General features: G+C 43.1%; 2 protein-coding genes across 2 annotated transcripts in view; one reads left to right on the top strand and one right to left on the bottom strand.

Moving 5' to 3' along the window:
* The first annotated feature begins 791 nt into the window (after positions 1-791).
* Positions 792-2,001, top strand: LOC131265689 (chymotrypsin-like elastase family member 1). The gene is made up of 3 exons (XM_058267992.1): positions 792-1,005; positions 1,207-1,859; positions 1,948-2,001. The coding sequence occupies exons 1-3, from the start codon at positions 792-794 to the stop codon at positions 1,999-2,001; spliced, it is 921 nt and encodes a 306-aa protein (XP_058123975.1).
* Positions 2,002-11,180: 9,179 nt separating this feature from the next.
* LOC131261762 (uncharacterized) overlaps positions 11,181-21,387 on the bottom strand; it is a 173,756-nt gene continuing 163,549 nt past the window's right edge. The window contains exons 4-10 of the mRNA XM_058263645.1: positions 17,181-17,383; positions 16,901-17,079; positions 15,376-15,551; positions 15,026-15,239; positions 12,403-14,937; positions 12,046-12,310; positions 11,181-11,260 (exon numbers count right to left, since the gene is read on the bottom strand). Coding sequence (XP_058119628.1) covers positions 11,249-11,260; positions 12,046-12,310; positions 12,403-14,937; positions 15,026-15,239; positions 15,376-15,551; positions 16,901-17,079; positions 17,181-17,383 — 3,584 coding nt within the window. The 3' untranslated portion in view covers positions 11,181-11,248. The remainder of the gene's footprint in view (positions 11,261-12,045; positions 12,311-12,402; positions 14,938-15,025; positions 15,240-15,375; positions 15,552-16,900; positions 17,080-17,180; positions 17,384-21,387) is intronic.

Genomic DNA, 21,387 nt, shown 5'->3' with positions numbered 1-21,387 from the left:
GTTTATTACATCCTCCAAATCTTTAATTGACCTAACATAATAGTTTTCTATTCGAAACTACTTTTTGTAATACTTTTTTCCGATAATTTCATTCTTTCTTTTTCTTTTAATGTATTTAGATCTATTCTTTTGATAATAGAGTGTACTTTATCCAAAGTTCAAATAGGTACCATTGAGCATTCATTTTTTTCGAAAAAAAATTAGCATGGGTACCACTACAAACTGTTGCAAGTGAGTCGTAGGCACTTGAAATGAAAAGATTAGACCAAAACAAGGTAAAAGAAAAAATATTCTTCTAAGGCTTTGTATCCAAACTATGTGTATCCAAACTTTAAAAAAATATGTTCGACCCCAAACATGCAAAATTTTAAAAATATGTTGAAAATTAACAATGCTAAAGCAAAATTAAAGTATACAAAAATGTAACTAGAAAAATTATGTGTATCCAAACTTTAAAAAAATATGTACGACCCCAAACATGCAAAATTTTAAAAAAAATATGTTGCCCCCGAGGCCGGTCAGTCAGATGAGCGCCTCTTCGCAGAGCGTGGAGCAAACAATGCAATCATCGAACACGATTACACAAACAGAATTATCAAAGGTTGAAGAATAAGTAAACAATACTAGTCATATAACAATAACGTGAAGAATAATTCTTTTGCAAGATGCGTTCGAATTCAGGCCTCGCTATTGCGCGTATATTATCAGTAGCAGCAGTGCATTTGACGCAGTCTGACGTGTTTTGGTGCAGCATGATGTGCAGCGAAAAGAAAAGTTTTGCACGAGCAGCGATGTCACTGTTCGTTTGTGTACTATTTATCCCGCAAGCTATATCGATCTGGGATTGTGGCACGCGTGATATCAATTTCGAACATCTTATATACTACGGTAAAGGAGCTAAGGCAGGTCAATGGCCGTGGCACGTAGCCATATACCATGGAGAGCGTAATAATTACGAGTACAAGTGTGGTGGTTCGATCATCGATAGCAATACCATTCTGACGTGTAAGTAACGCTTTGAAATCAATGAACTTTGTTTGAACGAAGTGCATTGCAGTGAAAGTAGACTGAAAACCAGGTTGATTGTACTTTTAAATAATCAAAGACAGTCAAATGTTCCATTTTCCGTGGAACAAGTTTTTTAACGGAAATGTTTGCAAATGGTTTCATGCATGATCATTCTAATGTGTTTCGATTAATCTTTAGCGGCACACTGCATCTGTTCTCCAAACGGTCTACATTCGACCTCTCGCATCAGAGTACACCTGGGACGTGTCATGTTGAACGAGACCAATAATCACACGCAAGAGCACGCGGTCTCCAAACTTATCCCACATCCAAACTTTCATCCAGGGATTGTATCATACGATATTGCACTGATAAAGTTGTCTACAAGAATAAATTTTACGGCGTACGTTCAACCGATATGCTTGTGGGGCATGGACGCTGGTATGGAGCTAATCGTTGGAACAAACGGTACGATTGTCGGTTTTGGAGAAACGGAGAACTCGAAGCTGTCAAACCATCTTCGGGTAGCGTTAGTGAAAGTGACCGATTTTTGGTCGTGTTTAGACAGTTATCGTAATGTTTTTGCCGATGGAATGTTCTGTGCCAAAGGCAATGGCGAGGTGAATGCCTGCAGAGGAGACAGCGGGGGTGGAATAGTGTACGAGATCGCGGGGAGGTGGTTTGTGCGGGGTATAGTTTCGTTTATACCACAGAATTCAATTCTGTCTTGTGATGTTTCCCAGTACACCGTATTCACCGACGTTGCCATATTTCGTGAGTGGATTGCGAAATACGTCGACCCTGCCATAATGGCGACCCAGGAGGAATATTTGATTGAAAACAGCCCGAATGTAAAACTACTGAATTTTAATACGTGTGGTGTAAGCGCGCACACTGGCAAATCAGAACATTATGCATTTCCATGGATCGGGTTGATAGAAACGCATCTTCTGGATAACAAAACCACTGTCAGCTGCCAAGCGATCCTCATAAGCGAATGGTACGCTGTGGGCCCAGCTCATTGTTTTGAAGATGCTCGCGGTGTGTAAGTATACCCCAGGTCATTAGCGTTACCATTAGTAGTAAAATTAACAAAGTATATTTTTCTCAGGCAAACTATTCTGCTAGGCGGAAAAACATTCAATTCAGATTGCAAGGAAAGTAATGGGTCACCATTTTGTGCTGAAAGACTTCCGATTAAAACGGTAGCTATTCATCCAAAGTACCAAAAAGCTAGATATGAACACGGTATAGCCTTAATTGAATTAGGAATACCAGTCATCACCAAGCCTAACGTGGTTCCTATCTGCTTGCCCGTGAAAATCGAACATCGTAACTTGGATCCAGATGCACTGGTGGACTCCATTGATGGCTATGGAACATCACATGTAAATGATTTAGAATGCCAAAATGCATATGCTTCAGGTGGAATAACGTTAAGCATTGATCAAACGAAGTTTTGTGTAAGCTTTCGTCAAACGAACATTAACTACATGTCTGGTGAGGCAATAATGTCGGTGAAAAACCACGCTGGACGTGACAGGTATTTCCTACGAGGTATCGGTTTGTTTGGGTTCCAACAATCAGCCTTTGTGTTTGTACCCCGTTTGATAGTAAACATACAACATTACCTCTCTTGGATACTGTACAATATGAACGGACGCAATGAAAAAAGTGGCTCACAATCCGCACTGACCGACAAATGGAAGTTATTGCCCACCGACACATGCGGTAAAATTATCGATCAAAGATATCCTACCCCGTGGATAGGTTTTCTTTATTTATTTGACGACAGAAGCGCCTATTCCAAACCAATAACACTCATAAGTGCATGGTATGCATTGACTCAGCGTGTCAAGGCAACAAAGCCTTAGTAAGTTTAATGCAATCTCTTATTCAAATAGTTATTTAATGTACTATTTCTGTCTTACAGCAATGTTGTAGTCGTTGGTGATGTAAATGAATCGTACAACATTTCGTGTATAGTCCGACATGGAGCAAACCTGTGCAGCCCGACAATTCAAAGAATACAGGTGGAAAATATTATCCAGCATCCACAATTCAACGTCCATTCATGGTACTACAATATGGAATTAATTCAGTTTGCCGAACCAGCAGATTTTACGAAAGCGCATGTGCAACCTATATGCTTACCATTTGGACCTCTGGATCCAAGCAATAAACCCGTGCAGATGACTATGATATGGTCAAATTCAATGCGAGACGGAGTTGTGCGGAAATTTTGGTTTGAATCTTCAAATATGAAGTTGGTTGATCGACATGTATGCAGACAAACTTTAGCTTACGCGGGTTGGGTTTTAAATGCAAAAGCCACTGAGCTATGCACTATAAACGAATATAAAAATGAAATAAGGTCTAACTTTGCGGGTTCAATGTTACAAGCACTTCACATCTACAACAATGACCAAAGATATTTTCTTCGTGGATTGATGTACCCGCTTCTACGGGAAATGAACCATTTCGGTTTGGCTGACGATATTGGAACGCACGTGGAATGGATTCTTAGCAATGTTGAAAACAACACGAATGATTTGAAACAAAAGCTAGCAAACAGAGAAAAGTTCATCGAGACTGCCTTACAGCAATCTAAGCTCGAACGGGATCAATTGTCGCTAGATATGTTTAAATCAGACATGTTCAATTTCTATACATGTGGCATAAACTACGATTACAATCAATCGATTAAGGCTGCGCCTGACCGGTTCCCATGGATTGGATTGTTGCTTGAGAGACAAGCAGAAACATTGCTGTGTCTCGTTACAATGATCCACCAGTGGTACGCTATAGCTCCAGCGCATTGCTTTGCAGACACAAATCCAGACAGGTATTAATAAGTTTTCATTAGATGTGATATTTTTATTGAAGGTTTATTTAGTATTTTTGATAATTTTTTTATAGATACACACTTCGATTTAGTATTCCTGAGAGCTTCCCTCAACAAACCCAGAACGAGACGGATGCTGAAGCTTCTTCAATACAGACTGTTCTTTTACGGAGTATAATCAAGCACCAAAATTACAGAGGTGATCGGTTCAAAGCGAACATAGCATTAGTATTGTTCAACGTACCCCTTAAAACTGAAAAGCAGTATGTAGTGCCAATTTGTTTACCGTTTATGAATTCGTCTGTCATCTATGATCCTACAGAAATGACAGTAGCAACGCATCCTATAGGACGCAATAATGCTAATCGATATCAAGCTCGTTACATTGAAAATTTCGATTGTGAAGAAGCATTACGTCGCTCAAATAATACATTAAACATACATTTGGATAATTCTACAATGTGCACTGTTCGAAATGAACTAGGACCACAAGAAAACTGTGCCAGCACAAAACCAGGCTCCTCGCTTCAAACGCTCCAAAAACTAGGAGGTATAGAACAATACTTTTTACGCGGTCTGTCAGTTTTTCATGAAAATTGTGAAACTGATGCGCCTGAAGTTCACATTGACATTGGAATTTATCTTGAATGGATATTCGAACAAATTCTTTCTAGTTCACCTCTCGATAGGACGGAAAAACTAATTGCACCATAAGCAAACATATTTTTCGCTTCACTTAGTATAACGCTAAGCGATATGCATCCTTTTTTGCAGTTGTTTTTTCCTACATGTGGCAGAAACTGTTTGAACAACTACTACAACATAGAATAGGTTACAAGTTATTGCGAATCATTTTCAATCTTTTATGTGGAACACACACTTCAGGATCTTCCGGTCCACAAAAACATGCATTATATTATTAAAAGAAAAAGGATGCGAGCTACCACCTGTCATTACATTTACATCAATTATCAAAAACTTTAGAATAAAAACAAACAAATGCAGATTCCAAAATCGTTTGAAATAAAAGATAAAATATGGTGTTTCTTAAGACGAATAAAATGTTCATTTATGAAATGGTTGTTACCTTAAATATATATTTTTCAAATCGAAACATTTGAAAATTCGCTTTAGTGATCGAGAAAAACCATCGTTGAGATACTTATTGTATACGTCCTAAGCAAGAGACTGAGAAACGTAAAGAGAGGGACATTGGACAAGTAATAGAGGAACATCGAGTGATACAAGCTCAAAAGGACAGGTAAATTGAGCAGCTAAGGCTAATCCATTTGTGATGAGCAAAAGGGTATTATATCTGATTTTCAAATAAAATCTTTAGTCATGGTGCAAAACTATTGCGAGTAAAACCTATAAGAACTACCAAATCGAATCACTAATGACAATAACATAAAATTCCATAACCATGTATTTTGAGCGACAAAACAAGAATTTTATTGAATGGAGAGATCCCATCCGATGAAAACAACGGGGGAAATCGTAAACAACCTTTGGACAAAGCTAAGCAACAACAACCAGGTTTATCTCCATTCAAATGGTCACATTTGTATAAATTTGGCAAATTTCTTGCAAAACATAAAAAAATACAAACAGAAATCTCGTTCCCATCGGTTGAAAACAGTAAAACATCAGTGACTGGTTGAAAAGAATCGAAGAATTACGCGAGCGAGATAGGCCTGAGATTTATGCCAACTTCACACTTTCGTCTTATCGTTGAGCGAAGCGGCACCTTGCTCGATAGTGTTCAACCCATTTGCATTACTTAAAAAGTTGGTTTTAGAAACCGACCGGTGATGGACGGTTCCGGGCTTAAGGTCCCATCGATCTCATCCCGTGCGAGCTCCAGCTAACCGGCACCTAATCCATCCCAATCAAACCGGTGCAATCAATGTTGATACGGACCGACCTCACCCACGAACAAGTGCTCGCTCGGATGTCTTCGACCGGCCGGTTCGTCGTTTTATGGACGCCACTTTCATGAGCTTATGCCCTCCGGCTCACGTCGGCTCGTCCAGCGTGATGATATTCCAGCTGTCGATATGCCGGTGCACACATAAATAGCAGTAGCCTAGCAGTTCCCCGTTGCGTTCCTACAGTCAAAGGGATAAAGCCTCTTCCGGTATGCATGAAACAACATGGCCCGAGGCGGATGTATGACGAGGAAGTGGATTTTTTTCCAAGTGCGTTTGTGATTGTGGTTCCGTCTGAGTTTGCCTATGCTTTGTTTCAACTCATGTTGTTTTTTTCCTCTTTCACCGTATCGAGGCAATTCATGGCCGTAGTGTTTGTAGAATGCGATAAGCGACCGCCAGCATCGAAACGGAGTGGTGATAGAAATGATAATTCTATTCCAATGCACGAAGCGGAAGCGTTTCTTCACAGCAGGATGTTTATGTTCGGAAAACAAATCCTCCTCGGCCTCGTCGAACAATTCTCACCAATTGACGTATGATAATGTTTACTTTAGTAGGTGAGAATATGTTTTTACCTGTGCCTTTATAGTAAGGATGTTGTGACCGGATGGAAAGTTCAAAACAACAAATAACTTTGAACAAGGATACTAGAATGCACTAAAACAATTAAATTTTTAAGTAAGTTAGTTGAACAAAGGCAAAATTTTGCGCTTTATCACTTACGGAAAATCAAAAGGTTTTTTTTAACATTTCAAATCAATTTACAAAAATATACGAGCAGTTAAATTCCATTTCTTTTCATTACAAAACATTCATGACATAAAAAAAGTAAATTGCTTTAAACTCAAGTAAATCATTTTGCAACTAATCTATAAATCTTATCATGTCTATAAGTAACCATTATTGGATTAACATTTTACTTTCAGAAAAAAAACTATAATAAAGAAGCAAGTTTTTTTTACCGAAAATACCAGTACAACTTGTTCAAGCCTAATTACGCATTTAAGTAATAAAAGGCACAATTTAAAAATGTTTTAGCGTATTCATATAGGAATGAGAAAAAAATATAAATTTATATAAATGTTGTAAAACTCTTCGTCTAATAAAAAAAACATGATTAATCTACATTAAAAAGACGAAATGTAACTGGCATGCGTTAATTAAAAGAAATTGTTACTAATTTTTCTATGTTTTAAATAGCCAAGAAAAATGCATCATTTAATTTAAATTAATCTCATGACATAGAGAACATAAAGAAAAGCCTATTAGCGAAGGCTTACTGTCTACCTCGTCGGAGTATAGTTTGGTACACAAAAAGAATGCTTGTTCGGACATGTTTACATTAATCGCTGGCGATGTTTATGTTTCACGAAAGTGTCATTAAACTTTATTTTTGGACTTTGCTTGATTCGTGGCTTCACTTCTCATTCATCCGCCACCGGGTGACGTACATTTATTTGCCTCGATGGTCACGATGCTGGGGCCCGACCCTGGACAGGGGTTCACCGGAAGCCATAACTTCCAATTAGTCTAACGAGATGCGCGTGGCCAAAGGATGAAACGTCGCTCCAGGTGGTTAATGAACTACGATGGTTGACCAACACGGCCCTCATCGGTCCTGCTGTGACACGGCCTACGCCACTGCACTGTTTGGTGTATAGAGTTTTTTTTCGTCCCCTGATCGAACAACTTTTCACTGGGTTTGTTGTCTTAACTTCAAGCTTACTTCACATTTCCTTGTTTCCTTCCTGCTCGAGTCACTTTAGCGGCATGTTTTTTTCCGGTTTCGATTATCCAATAAATACTCAAGTAGTGATAATATGGATACCAGTTTGGTTTTACATGATTCCTATGTACAGGCACGCATGCACAGGATGCGTTCAACGAGTGAGCGTGCGCAGATGTGTATGTGTGTGTGCATGCGAATGGTTTTATACTGTTTTTTTGTTTTTTGTTACGCATTTCTAAAGTACAATCACTGCTCGGTTGACGTAGGTGAACTCAATGGGAAAATCTTAACTTAATTCAGTGTCTTAAAATCGATAAGATTGACGAGAGAGAGAAAAAAATGCTCAAAAGTGGCAAAACTAAACACAAACACTGCAAACAAGATATTCATTCGTTCGAAAGTCCACTGTCTAAATATAAGAGCGCTTGTTGCAGCCTTTTCACCTCACGCTTCACCTCAGGCTGCTGGCCACTAGGCGCCTCCATTTCCTAAGGGCGTTTTCCATTTTTTTGTTCTTATTTTCTTGTATGTTCTGTTTTTGTCCCTCTAAATGGTTCTCCGTGTTGTCGTAAATTTGTAAAATCGGTAGAAAAAATGGTACGTCTAAACTATAAGATTCTCCACGGACGTTTTTTTTTACTCGTTTTCTACCCATTACGAAACCCATCAAAAGTTCCATCCTCATACGTTGGAGTAAAGTTACTCGTATAAACCCAAATCCCAAGCATAGATCTCCCACTAGCTGTCTATTCGCCTCAAGGTTACACTTTCAACAGTTCACTTTGTTTGACTTTTTTCATCTATTTAAATGTTTGTTTTTTTTTCGTTCGTTCTAAACCATGTTTCCCTGTATAGAATATATATATTTTCATAGAAAAAGGAAAGGAAACTTGACGAAAGCCACCATTCCATTCCAATGCCAAAGCATCGTGTGTATTATCGTTGGTATTGTGTATAAAATGCGCTCAAATAAGAGTTATAGGATGTAATTTTATGATTTCAAACGACGCGCACTGCAACCGGATGCATTTTTTCCTCCCAATTTTGCTATTTTTCTCCATCGGTCGCTAGTGTTGGGGCCTTAAAACCATCCAAATCCAGTTCCGGTTTTTTTTCCGCAGAATGAAAAGGTTTTATTTGTTTATCATTCATTCGGTAACAAGAGTTCCGAAGGGGGTGGTAAAATTGTGCTAACTTTGGTTGCAGGTCAGTATGTTCTCACCGTACGCTCTACTTAGTTATGTTTTTCTCTCGGTATTGTAACGATAATTTCTTACACGGTACCTTTTGCGCTTGCTTGTTACAAGTTACGGGTTGTATATTGTTTCTTGTATAAATGTATATCTCTACGCTCTACCGTCGCTGTGGGTTGCTTTCCTTGCGTGAAAACACATTGTCCGGAAAGATGGTACACTTTCTGGCGGAGTGTGAAAACAGGAAAGAGGTTACGTTGTCGATACTAAAAAGCTTAAGGCTGGTTTATCGATTTGCGATAAAACAAACGCTCTGGTAGTTTCCGCACGGGAAGTAAACTGATGGTGGCATTTTTTATTTCTTGTGAGTTCTGTCAGTTCTTTTAGTGAAAGTGGGTATAATAATAGTAATGAATTTACTGAACAAAGAAAATCAGGCGTAAATATTGTTACAGCATCTGACTTTGAGAAGATTCGCTAGAGAATGGAGCAGTTTCAAGTTTCTTGTTGGAGTAGTTACGAGTAATGGATAGGCCATAGGATGGATGACTTTAAAAGCAGATGAAAATACGCAGGAGAATAGTTCTATTTACAAGTTTGGTTTCATATTCTTTCCTTTACAAAAACCCTATGATGCAAACAAGTTCCGTTGTGTTTTCATCATCGTAACGTTTTTCTACTTTCCCATTCGTGCATCTTATTCTTTTTTGCAACTATATTGCTTTCTTAAACAAAAGAGTTTTGTTCTAATGCTAAATAAATACTTTTATTTCTTTTGCAAGAAACGAACCACGTGGTGTGAAGAAATGTTTTCTTTTTTTTGGCATTTGTTTACTTCCGTTTTTTTTTTGTCTATTATTGCATTTATGTTCGAGTGCTGCAGTTCATTAACTTAGGTTTGTTGTGGCTTTTGCTGTGCTATGTACAAAATTGTATCGCTTGCTATCGGGAACCGTCTGTCAGTGACTGGTATCTATACTATACTTAACCAAAACGTCAAACACATTTGCTACCAAAGTCTGTGTTTGTTTTCATCTTTTTGACTTTCCAACGAATTTTCATTCACCGTCCAACAAAAAAAATTGAAGAAAAAGCGAACAAATCCAATATTTGAGGGAAAATGTTTTTTACAAAAAAAAAATCCTTGAAATCAATATCGAAACCCAAGGCTAAGCTTTCAATAATCTTGCGCTTGTTGAAGAGAAGCAAACAAACAACCAACTGTTTCTATGCGTCCCCAAAGGTCATGTATGTTTGCTTTAATCTCGAAGAAATTTTCTCCTTCGTTTGACAAACAACCAAGAATCTCTCCCGGACGAAACATCTTCCGCGACCGTTCGGTTGCTTGCGCCCAACAAGAACACACCTGGCCAACTGCCGTTCCGCTCAGCCGTCCATTGTGCCCCCGCTCCCTGCTCCGGTCAAATTTCGCGAGACGGTGCGAAACACAATCGCAAAACGTTTTGTATCCAAACATTCTTTGTCTCTAGCCCGCGCCGTGCGAGGCGGCACCGGTGAAACATATTTTATTTATCGTCGGGACTGCGCCGGCCCGGAATGGTTCCGGTTACCGTAGGAAACCTCGTGTTGGGCCGCACCATTTCCCCTTGCCGGTCACCAAAAAAGAAACCATTTTTCCCGTCCACCCCGGCGGGTGAAAACACTCATCGGAAACTTATTATTGCTTCTTGCGAGTGGAACGGCAGGAGCAATTCTTTCGCATCATTGTGCCCATTTTGTTCTCTCCATCAAGCGTCCCATAAATGACAGGAAGCACAAGAGGAGGATGCTGAAACATTTGTGGAGTTTGTCCCATTATTTGCCCTAGAGGCTGACATAAGGGAGGACACGTAACAAACAAGAAAATACCCATAGAACCTCCACTGGGACGGACTTGTACGGGGGCGGAGAAAAGGAAATTTCCTTCACGGTACACTGCCAAAGGTAAGCACCTACATTCAGGGGAGAAGAGGAAAAAACAGGAGTCTCATCCCACCTGGAGAGGGAAGACCAAGAATGATACGGTGCAGGATCGGAAGGTTAAATAATTACAATCAAACAGACGGTGAACGAAAGCCAAATAAACCGGAATCGGATGGCTGCAGTTCGTTCTTCTAGCTACCGTCGTATCCGCCCTACGTTGGCTTTACCTTTTCGATCTCGATAAGCGATCAATTTTATGTCCAACCTAACCGCTACCTCCTATACAAGGGACATGTTTCACGTTACGTTTCTTACACGGAAAGTCGAAAAAAAAAGCACCGAAGATGAAAACCAAACTGTACACGTCCATCCTTCACGACTGCCACGGAGCTCGTAGGTTCAATAGGTTGTTTTGATTTTCTAGTACCATTTAGTTTTAACATACAAAAAGTGGGGACATTACCGCTTAGGTTTGTTTATTGCTTTCTTTGAATGTTGTATTCGTTCGTTTTGTTTCTATGCGTTTTGTTCTGCTTTGGATGACTATTTTGCTTATTACATACGCGCCATACTTTTACACTGTACTGTACAAGATCGTTTAATATTTTACTTTTTGGTTTTACGACGAGTTCTGTAAGAAAAAGTGGTACAACAAATGGAAATCGTTTGAATCTTATATTCTGTTAAAGAACAAACTAAGAGTGTATGTGTGAGCAAAAGTGAAAAATGATGAAAGCATTAATACTACAAACTAATAAAATGAAAAAAAAAACTCATGCATTAGGTTTGATTTTAGTTAAAAAATAACATTCTAATAAGTGATAAAAACTATAACCAATTTATATGAATTTAAATTATAAAAGTTGCCATCCGAAAACCTTAAGAAAACAAAATGTCAAGTAAAGGTTGAAAACGAAAAAATGCATATATTTGCGGAAAAAGAATAACATAAAGTTACTTCTTCCTAAGAGTAATATGTAAACCATAAAGCGTTAAGCTCCTTAAGCTTGAAATAATAAAAAAGCAGGAACAACATAACAATAGCAGCCCAACCTCGCAAAATATGTGAATTCAGATAACTGCTGCCAGCCAAGCAAAATAAAACGGAAAATCAAGTATAGAAAAATTGAACAGAAGATCATTTGACATGCCGAAAACGATAAAATAATTGAGAATTATAAACCCAAATAATAAAAACTTAATAACACGTTATTTTAGAAATAATAATAATGATAATAATAATAATAATAATAATAATAATAACAATAATAATAGTAATAATAACAATAATAATATAAAAAAGAAGTTATAAGAAATAATAATATAAAATGCATTGCAAGAATATAATAAGGTCTAAAACTAAGATGTATGTGAGTTTGAATGTTATCACGAGAATGAATAATCAAAGCGGCCTACCTTAAACATAAAATGTTGACCCTGTGCGTCCTGCGGTGACGTGCCACTCTGATAGCCGGGACTGGGCGATTCGGCATTCTCCGGAACGGGCGTGATGTTGGCGTAGTTGGCCGAACACGATAGCAGACCGCGCAGCTGCGACGGCGTACCCGGGACTTTAATCGCGTCCGTGCTCGCCTGCGTGAGTGACAGAATCGAGCGGTCGATGTTCTGATACTCCTTGCCGGAGCGGGGCCTGAGCGTGGAGGTCGCTTGTCGGATGTGTCTAAAAGAAAGAATTATGTAGAGGAAAGATGGGGACAATTTAGTATAATATTTAAGCTGAATGGGGATTTTCTGGTAGAGATTGTAACGTACCTCATGCCCTCGGGCGTATCGGAGGAACTATGACTAGAGAGTGACAGCGTCTCGATGTAATCCGACATGTCCGACGTACCACTGCTGGTGCTGCGCGAGTCGATGTAGGGCGCCCCGGGAGCGGCCATAACATCCGGACTACCGTAGGACGGCGCACCCTTGGCCTTCGGTGGACAGACGGGGACTTCCGCCTCGGCGGAGGTGCTCTTTTCCGGCACGCGTACCTTCTGGAACTGGAACGAGAGCTCACGCAACGGATCGAACGATTTCGAGCGACGCGGAAGGGAAGCGTGGACGCAGTTCTGCTGCGGTATGACGTGCCTCTGATGGCGCCGAGCCGACATGGCCGTGGTCAGTGGGAGTTCAAAGTCGGTGAAATCGGTACCACGCTGTCGCAGCGAACCCGTCGACACGCCCGAATCGTTCGAACTCGAGCTGTCCCGGTTCTGGGCCTTGCATGGGACACTCTCCGACCGCCGGATGTAGACCGACTGCGAGGCCTGGCTCGGTGGATTCGTCGAGGCGGACAGATCGTCTTCCGTTTCCGCGCTGGTTACCCCGGACTTTTCGCCACCGCAACAGACCTCCGACGCAGGACACGGTTCCATCTCCTGGTGTACGCACGGGGATGACGATCGTCGAAGCGTTTGCACCGCACAAGGTGTTGGTGTTTTGCGCAGCAGCGTCTCCGTGCTCGGTGAAGCCGTTCCACTGAGTGGACTTTCGATCTCGGCCTCACCATCGTCGAGGAAGCGTGAGGATTCGGCCGACGCGGAACGCTTGCGGGGTGAAAGTCTTTTCTCAGCACCGCACGGTAGAAGATCACTGCTGTCCATCAGCTGCTTGCGTGCGTACGGACTGGCAAGGGTGGCCCGGAGCATCGCACTGCCCGAAACGCGCGACTCATCGTCTATCCGCTTGCGGCTTCGATCGACGGCCGGCCCACATAAGCTCGGATTGCTGGCTGACTTTTCCCCGATGATGCGATTCATGCGTTGCTTCAGCAGGTCCGACTTCGTGGGAAGTGGAGGAGCCGTTGGAGACACCTTGTCGTCGGTTGCCTCCGCTTCCTGTGGCGCGTCTCCAGTGGCGTTAGCTGCGGGAGCTGCCGGAGACATTGGTATGTAGCCCGGGAACTTGGACTTCCTGTTGCCCGGTTCCATCATCATGTAGTTCTCCTGCTTATCCTCCACCGACGCAGATGCGACCTGTTGCTGCTGCTGCTGCTGCTGTTCCTCTCGCGATGCATCCTGGTCGGGCGTTTTCGCACTCGGGTGTCCACATTTGTGGCACACCTTAGGCTCCTCTTCCTCCTCGTGCTCGTGCTGCAGCTCCTGTAGGCAAAGTCCCGCCCGCTGCAACACTTCCTTGGAGTTCTCATAGTTTTCCAGCGACCGTTCGAACTCCAAGTTGGCATAGTTGGCCGCCTTCGCCGGTTCCTCCGGTTTGATCTCCACATCCTCGTAGTTATCGTAGCAGCTGGCGGGCAGCGTCTTAGCCCCGCTGGCCACCGGTTGCTTCACGAGTGGCTCATCGCAGGCACACGCACCCATCTCCAGCTTCTTGCGGATCTTCTTCGTCATGTCCACCGTGGCGTAGATCGCACCGTCACCTCCACTCGCGTCCATCACCGGCATCTTACCCTCGCCACTCAGCTTCACCTTGTTGATCTGCACGCCCGTGTTCTCGATGCCATTCCCTCGCTTGCACAGCGGCAACGAGATCCAGTTGTCGGCCCACGACATCACGCGATTGCAGGTACAGTCCACCCGTGCCACCGGCTGCTGCTGCTGGTGGTGGTGGTGGTGATGCGGTGGCTCCTGCGCCCCGGTCAGACAGTTGCAGACAGCCTTCGTCAGCGACATCGGCATGTCGTAGTTGCCGTAGCTGCTGGCACTATCCACCACCGCGGTGTCCACCTTACCGCTCGGCGTGGTGCTCTCCTTCGACAGGTACTCTTGTATTTTCTTCGGCGTGTCGTAGTTCTCGCCCGGGGTGCAACCGTTCGAGGACGAACCCTCGATGGCGATCGGTGTTTTCGGCACGTCGTAGTTCTCGTACGGACCGACGCTCGAGTGGGGTGACTTGCCGGTGGACATGCACATTGCGGTGTGTATCGGAGCCGTTATGTGCAGTGGCATATCCCGCGGTTTCGGAGGCCGTCCGGGAGCGGACGCTGAGGGGCAGCTGCATGGCGACGTTGAACGGTGGTGCGAGCATGAGGTGACGGTGGGGGCTTTCTCGTACCAGCTCGCTTCGCTTGGCGCTTGGCCGGAAGATCCGCACGCTTGCCGCGGGATGGAGTACTCGGAGTTGTTGCTGCTGCCGTGCGAACAGAGCGACATTCGGTCGAGGGCAGGGCCGGGCAGCTTGTGCGTTTGGTTGATGTGATTGTTGTGCTCGGTCATCATGTGCCAGGCCGGGAAGGGTGCAACCGCACCCGGCGTACCCGTTACGGTCGAGCTGCGGGACATCGACGGAGCACCGAGCTTCGAGATGCAGCTCATGCAACGCTCCAGATTGGCAACCGCATTCCTACATAAGGAAGGATAAAAAGGACGCAAGGGTGCATTGGTGTAAAAGAGGGGGCGATATAAGAACCCTTCGGCCAACAACTACCTACCTTGGGAACGAGTCCAGATCGTTGATGCTGTCGTGACACTCGGAGACGGAGGCCGTATCGCCGCAACCGTAATTGCTGTCCAGGTCGCGTGACTCCGTCGACGGCCAGTACGAGTTCCGGCAGGTGCAGTTGGAGTTCTCAATGTGCACCGTGCAGATTTCGTCGTTGTAGTTTGTCGAGCGCGATTCGGCTCCCTTCCGCGGGCTGTCGAGCGCTGTGTGGGAAAGTTTGTCGAACGCATTAGTCGAGGCGAGGCAACGGTGTCGTGGTAATCCTCCGTGATTAATGATCCGTAGAGGAAGGTTCCACGCATTTCAACTACGCTGCATTGAGTACGCGTGGCTACTTACCTGCAATTTTCCGCGCCGTAGCTCGCTTCTTGCTGGCCAACTTGCCCTGCGACGCCAGCTTAAACGTGTGCGTGATTTCATCGCCCAGATCCGTCACGAAAACGTACAGTCCTTCGCCCTTCCCACAGCTGGAGCCGCCTTCGAAGCAAAACCGATTGTCCACGACACCATAACGTCTGCGGGGAGAATTAACAAAACTATTGAAGAATGCGCACGTCTCTGCTCAAAGGAAGAATCGCTTTATCGATATCTCCCATTGGTATTTTGCTACTGAGTATAATCAATATTGTTTGTTATCTGTGCTTTTACAAACGGCATACCCAAAATCAGTAAAAAGAAAGGTCACAGCATACTTTTTAACGAGCCAGAAATTGCTGGAATATTTTTGATAGTTAGTGTTTCCTGGGGTAATACGCTCCACTTAAGGAAAACTTTTGGGGATTCAATAGGCAATTATTTTATCAATTCATTTGGTTCATTAAGATACAGAAGATGTAACGTGTTGAAAAATTGCTGACTTTTCTGTCACAAAAACCATGATTTTTTCAATTTGATAGAGGGCTTATTTTTGATAGTATCTGGTTGAAACTAAACGCACTTGTGCTTGGGTAAAGTGCTCTATAACAATGAGGTAATATGCACAACAACAAAGGGACAATATGCACCTCTCTTCAAGTAACCACATTTGGATAAATGAAAAACTTTTATAATGTCCTGTGATTTGACCGAAAGTTAGTGAAATTCAAAGAAACAATGCTTTTACCAATATATAACTCAACACCTATATTTTGAATGATAAAAATTCGTTTCAGTTTGTTTTCAAAGTGATGCAGTTTGCCTCGACCTACGGGATGCTTAATGCCCCCATTCGTAGTTGAATACTTTTAATACGAGTAAATCTGCGAACTTGCCTAGATTTTGATATGCAGTTTGGAGCTCTGATTCTAATTAGCGGAATTATGTATGCCATTTATAAAAACAACGATTTTTGTACTATTTATTCCTTAGCAGAGTGGTCAGCAGAATTACATCAGAGCATGTCCGAATCGGTGATGTTCATGGTTTACTTTTGTTCCGCGTATGTAGAGTTATCAGAATCACAGGGTGACAATATTTTAGATACTCTTACAGGATGACTTCATTTTTTTCGTAACTCAAAACGCGTTTTCCATAAGAAATTGGAAAAGATGCGTTTTGCCTCACTGGTGCATATTACCAGAGCCACCCCTACTTTTAATTTTGTTTACCTTTTACGAACGGTTGTTACCAACTCAACAAGTAAATGAGGCGTTCGATATAGGTTTTAGACCTTTGGACCCGGTTTCGGTCATATCGTGGTAACCCACCGGATCCATATCCCTTGAATTCGCACCGAAGACTTCTTTTCACTACTCGCGATACTAATCGACCTTTCTTTTCACCGATCTTGACCAGTGTCTCGTCAACTGCTTTGATCCTCTTCTGAACCCGATACAGGAAAAACATCTGGAATAGAAGGTTTGTTTAAATTGTCTTGTCTCCCTACCTTAAGTGCTCAATCTGCCACATGCCGGTCAACCGTGGCGGAACGCCGGTCGTGAGGCAAAACCGATGGTCCTGGATGTGCATCCGAGCCGGGCCGGTGGAGAGTTTGGCCTTCGGCGGTGCCGATGAAACCAGTACCAGGTATTGCAGATCATCCCCGAGGTTATTGGATATTTTCACCTGTAGGCAATGGAAAAAAAATGGTGCAAAGTTGGTACAATCCGGTCGCATTCGGTAGGTGATTGTTTTCAATCGGATCGGATTCCGCCCGCGGTACCCACCTGCCATTGTATCAGTCTTTCGCGGGTATCGAATGCCAGTACGACGATCACATCCTGGCAAATGATTGCTATCGTGTTCGATTCCTTGTCCAGCGTGAAGCCCGACTCCACGCCGAGAAAGTGCTGCAGCGACAGCGACGCCTTGGTCTGGCCGTTCTTGTAGCGATCCTTCGAGTCCCGGTACAGCTGCAGATGAAGGCAATCTGGAAAGAGCAAAGAGGTTGTTGCGGGAGATGAGCAAAGAAAAACAGGCACAAATTCTCAGCGCGTCCTCGTGCCCCGGAGGGACAAGAGCCCGGACGCAAACGAACATGAACAAACGACCGAGCAAACATGGCCCCGGGGCCAGTAAGTAGGCGAGCTGATGAGAGAAAGATATCCGGAACATAATACACTCGGCACCCTGAACACGTTTCCTCTGCAACTGAAGGTAGACCCCCTCTCTCCCCGGGCCACACTACATACCTCTCAGCCTCCCATGACGGGGCCCATTTCCATGCGCTTCCTTTCGTTAGGCTTAATTTCCTTGGCGCTGGAATGGGGCACGATTGGCGCTTCTTAGCGTCAGCACTTTCTCAACGCAGGTTGCGTGCGAATCGTTCTTAAGGCGGGGGATACACTTTCCAGCACCGGCGGGCAGGTTGAAATGTGCTGGCAAGCGTAAGACTGGAACGGTACCCGTATTGCCTCGGGCTCGAGCGGATGCGGTTGCCATTTTAAGCAAAACAAGACAGTAAAGGCAAACGGTTCCCTCATATGAGTCAAAGAAGATTACTCAAGCAGCAAATTGTTGCTGTACAACATGCAAGCAAATTTTGACATGAAGAAAATAGAATGGCAATGTTTCATCTCAAAGTTGAACACAAACGGAATTAGATATACCCAAAATAAGTTTATTTAGAATAGAAAAGTAAATAACGTAATTAGAAGAAATGAGTTTTTTGTAAGAAATAAAAAAATTAAAAAAATGGTATTTATGAAGCAAAGCATTTTGAACCATTTGAACATTGATTTGATTCAAACTGCATGTTTCGATTGCAAAAATGACCAATGCTCGTCTACTTTGAACGAGTCATCCATAAATAAGCAGAAAAAGAACCAATATCGCGAAACATGAAGGTGATTAAATTTGAACAACCAAGAAAATTAAATAAGTTGAAATGAACACCATAGTTTCAGTTCATATATTTCACTTTTAACCCCTTTACAATTTTGCCCAAGCCTGACTCGGGCAAGCGGATGTAATTTGTACTACTTTAGTTTTTTTTGTCACATGTTTTGCTTTTACTTTCATTGCGCGATGTTTATTTTGAGAGCACATGCTTCGAACACACGTTCTCATTTGTTTCTAAACTTTTATTCATATGTTTCCCACTAAACGATGCCATTGAACCAAATTTTTGGTTATTATCGGCAAATCATTGCTCATCACAAGCATAAATAGCACATATGCAAACTGACCATTATTTAATCTATAAAATCCTGACATTTGTTGGAAAATATAATTGTTTCTTCGAATTTACACCAACATTTATACAAACATGTAAAAACAGTGTGACAATTTTTTGAGTCATTTTCTCAAATTGGGTTAAAAAAAAGGAAATTTTCTCAAATTGGACTGTGAAGGAGGCAAATAAACCAGGAAATCTTTCTTTTAAGTTGTTAAATTTACGATTTTTGTGTAATACAATTTAAGTAAATTATCATAAAGTAATTGCTGGAGCATTTTCCATCACGTACTATCAATTGATCAAGTTTACGAAGACATTTTTCACGCTCGAAACCGATTTCGAAATGAAGTGGCTTCTCGGTGTCAAAAAAAGGGATTCAACATAATACAATAACCGTGTGTGGAAGGAACCAGACTGACTAGCGTCCGTTTATGTCAGCTGCAAAGGCAATGAAATCTATGCACGACCTTTTTCACCCGCTGCAACACCGGTACCGGGACCACCGACACAATGTAGCCGGGACGACAATCCCGGCGGTGAATCCTTTGCGAGTGAAGCGGGCAACGTGTTTCATTACTCTTGTTAAGCTCTTGTTAGCCAAGCGCCCTCCACCTGACTTGTGGCCATCCGCCGAAGGAGCGCCTGAGCATTCCTGTGCATGCTTTGCATAGCGTCGGTTTCCATCCCAGCAGCCACGATCCGGCTGGTGGACCGCACGTACGCATTCAACCTCTTCTGCGGCATCATCTTTCCGGCAGCCATCTCACGGCATTTCCGGGTGGCCACTGGAGAGGGTCCGGATCCCGGCAGCTGGAGGTCAGCAATCGCAGGTACGCACGTCCGTACGTGTCGGGAATCGTGGTGGAGTCTGGAACGCACGCCTGGAATGTCCCGGTGTGAATGAAGGTAGCGATCCCACAAGTCTGCGCTGAGTGCATGCGATATTGCGCCTGCATTTATGCTATCAGCGTGCATTCTGATGCATTCTCGAGCGAGCACTCCAACTTCCGGGCCGTCCGGGGCATGCCACCGGGGGGAGGGCCCCCCCCATTGTGCAGTGCTCAATTTTCATTCCACACACCACAATTATAATCATCATCATCACCATCATCATCATCATCGCCGCCATCGCTTACGACCCCGACCAGAACATTCGGTTCCCGAACCGTCGGCCATTTTATCCCAAACCACGACGAGCTGACAGGGCACGGTTGACCCCCTCGAGCATACGAGCTGCACTAACGACAATTAGAAAACTCGCCCGGTGCCGTAAAGTATGTTTTATGGCACCTTCAGGCGACTTGCCGAGGCGTACGAAAAGCTTCCAACGAGCTTCCAACTTTCCGAACCGGGATTCGCATGATTGGAATCAAAACTTCAACTAGGAAAAACATCCACCCGGCGCTAAGGTAAAACACACTCGATCATGAGGACGAGGAGGTGTTTTTGCTCCCAAACGCAGGGAAAACTCTTGAATGAAAATCGCCGCGGGATACAACCGAAAAACCGTACTCCGCTTTCGGCGAGACCGACTGTGCCAAAGCTTTTTGTGCTACCGTTGGATTGTTGTCGTTTTTCCTCCCCGGGTCCTTTCCATCCGGGCATGCCTGTTTAGGGCTGTTTACGCACCGTTATCAATTTGTTATCATTATCTTCATTTATCATCTCGGCGGAGCTTTGGTTTGCTTTTTTGCGGAACCCTCAGCAAGCGCCCGGTTTTCCGTACCGTTGCTCGGGGATTTTATTTATACCGTGCGAGCTCTGAATGGCACTTTAGGAAAACGGCAAACTGGGTGCAAAGTGGTGAGAAACACAACAAAAAAATAAACACACCGTGAGACATCCACCCAAGGAAAATGAATTCCAGTTTCCTTCGTCGTTTACGAAAAAAAACTCACTCCTTCTCGAAAAGTTGTTTTCGGCTTCAAACCGAAGCACCTAAAATTGTGTGTTCCGAGGAAAACAAAAAGCGTTACCGTTAGCGGAAGCGAAGGAACGATCCTTGATGTTTTCCTTCCGTTCATCGGCACGGGCAAGTAAAACTTCGACATCGGGAGCAGGTTTTTCCGTACGCGGTCGGTTGAATTTCTTTCACCCTCGGGGAGATTGAGCAGGGGTCGCTGAACCCCAAGGCGTCTCCATTATTGGTGCTTCCCGTTCGGGAAGGAGCACCAGATGGTTCCGAGCCGAGGATAATCAATTTTCCGGGAATGGTAAGCGTAGTCAACCATTTTTCCGTACGCGGTTTTGATCGTCGTGACACTTTTATTTTCTTTTCCGTCTTTGATTTTATAGATAAGCAAATAACTGCTAACTTTCAGGATATTATTGGTTTGATGAATAATTGTTTCCAAGAAGCAAGAAGTTATTTTTAAAGTTCGTTTTTAGAAGAACAAATGTGTGAAGCTAAAAAAAATTGCAAAATTTATTTAATATTTGTACTAATATTTGAAAACCCTGATTTAATTTTAAGAAAAATGATAAGAACAGCTTGAACTCCTATCCAACAGCTTACTGTTATGCGCTTTCGATGATCACCACATCCATATTTAACCACTTTTCTTTGTCTTTCTTGTCGAACAGTTTAATTTAAAATTTCCTCAAAGTACAAACAATTTCGATTCCCTTCTTACTGCTGTCGAGTTTTTATTGCGTTTAAATTTTCGTCTTGGCAAAACACCTTTGCCAATCCAAAATGCCAACCGCTTCCGGTGGCAGCTGTCGTCGGGCAGGGAAAACTTCCAGCTCATTTACAT

The sequence above is a fragment of the Anopheles coustani genome, chromosome 3, assembly GCF_943734705.1.
Source record: "Anopheles coustani chromosome 3, idAnoCousDA_361_x.2, whole genome shotgun sequence".
Lineage (NCBI taxonomy): Eukaryota > Metazoa > Arthropoda > Insecta > Diptera > Culicidae > Anopheles > Anopheles coustani.
The sequence above is the reverse complement of the archived record's forward strand: the minus strand, read 5'-3'. Positions and strand labels throughout refer to the sequence as shown.

Excerpts from the sequence above, each read along its gene's own strand:
- LOC131265689 (XM_058267992.1), top strand. The coding sequence starts at position 792 with ATGTCACTGTTCGTTTGTGTACTATTTATCCCGCAAGCTATATCGATC. Across the intron at positions 1,006-1,206 it reads TAGCAATACCATTCTGACGT|CGGCACACTGCATCTGTTCT; the intron begins GTAAGTAACGCT and ends ATTAATCTTTAG. Across the intron at positions 1,860-1,947 it reads TGATTGAAAACAGCCCGAAT|AAACGCATCTTCTGGATAAC; the intron begins GTAAAACTACTG and ends TCGGGTTGATAG.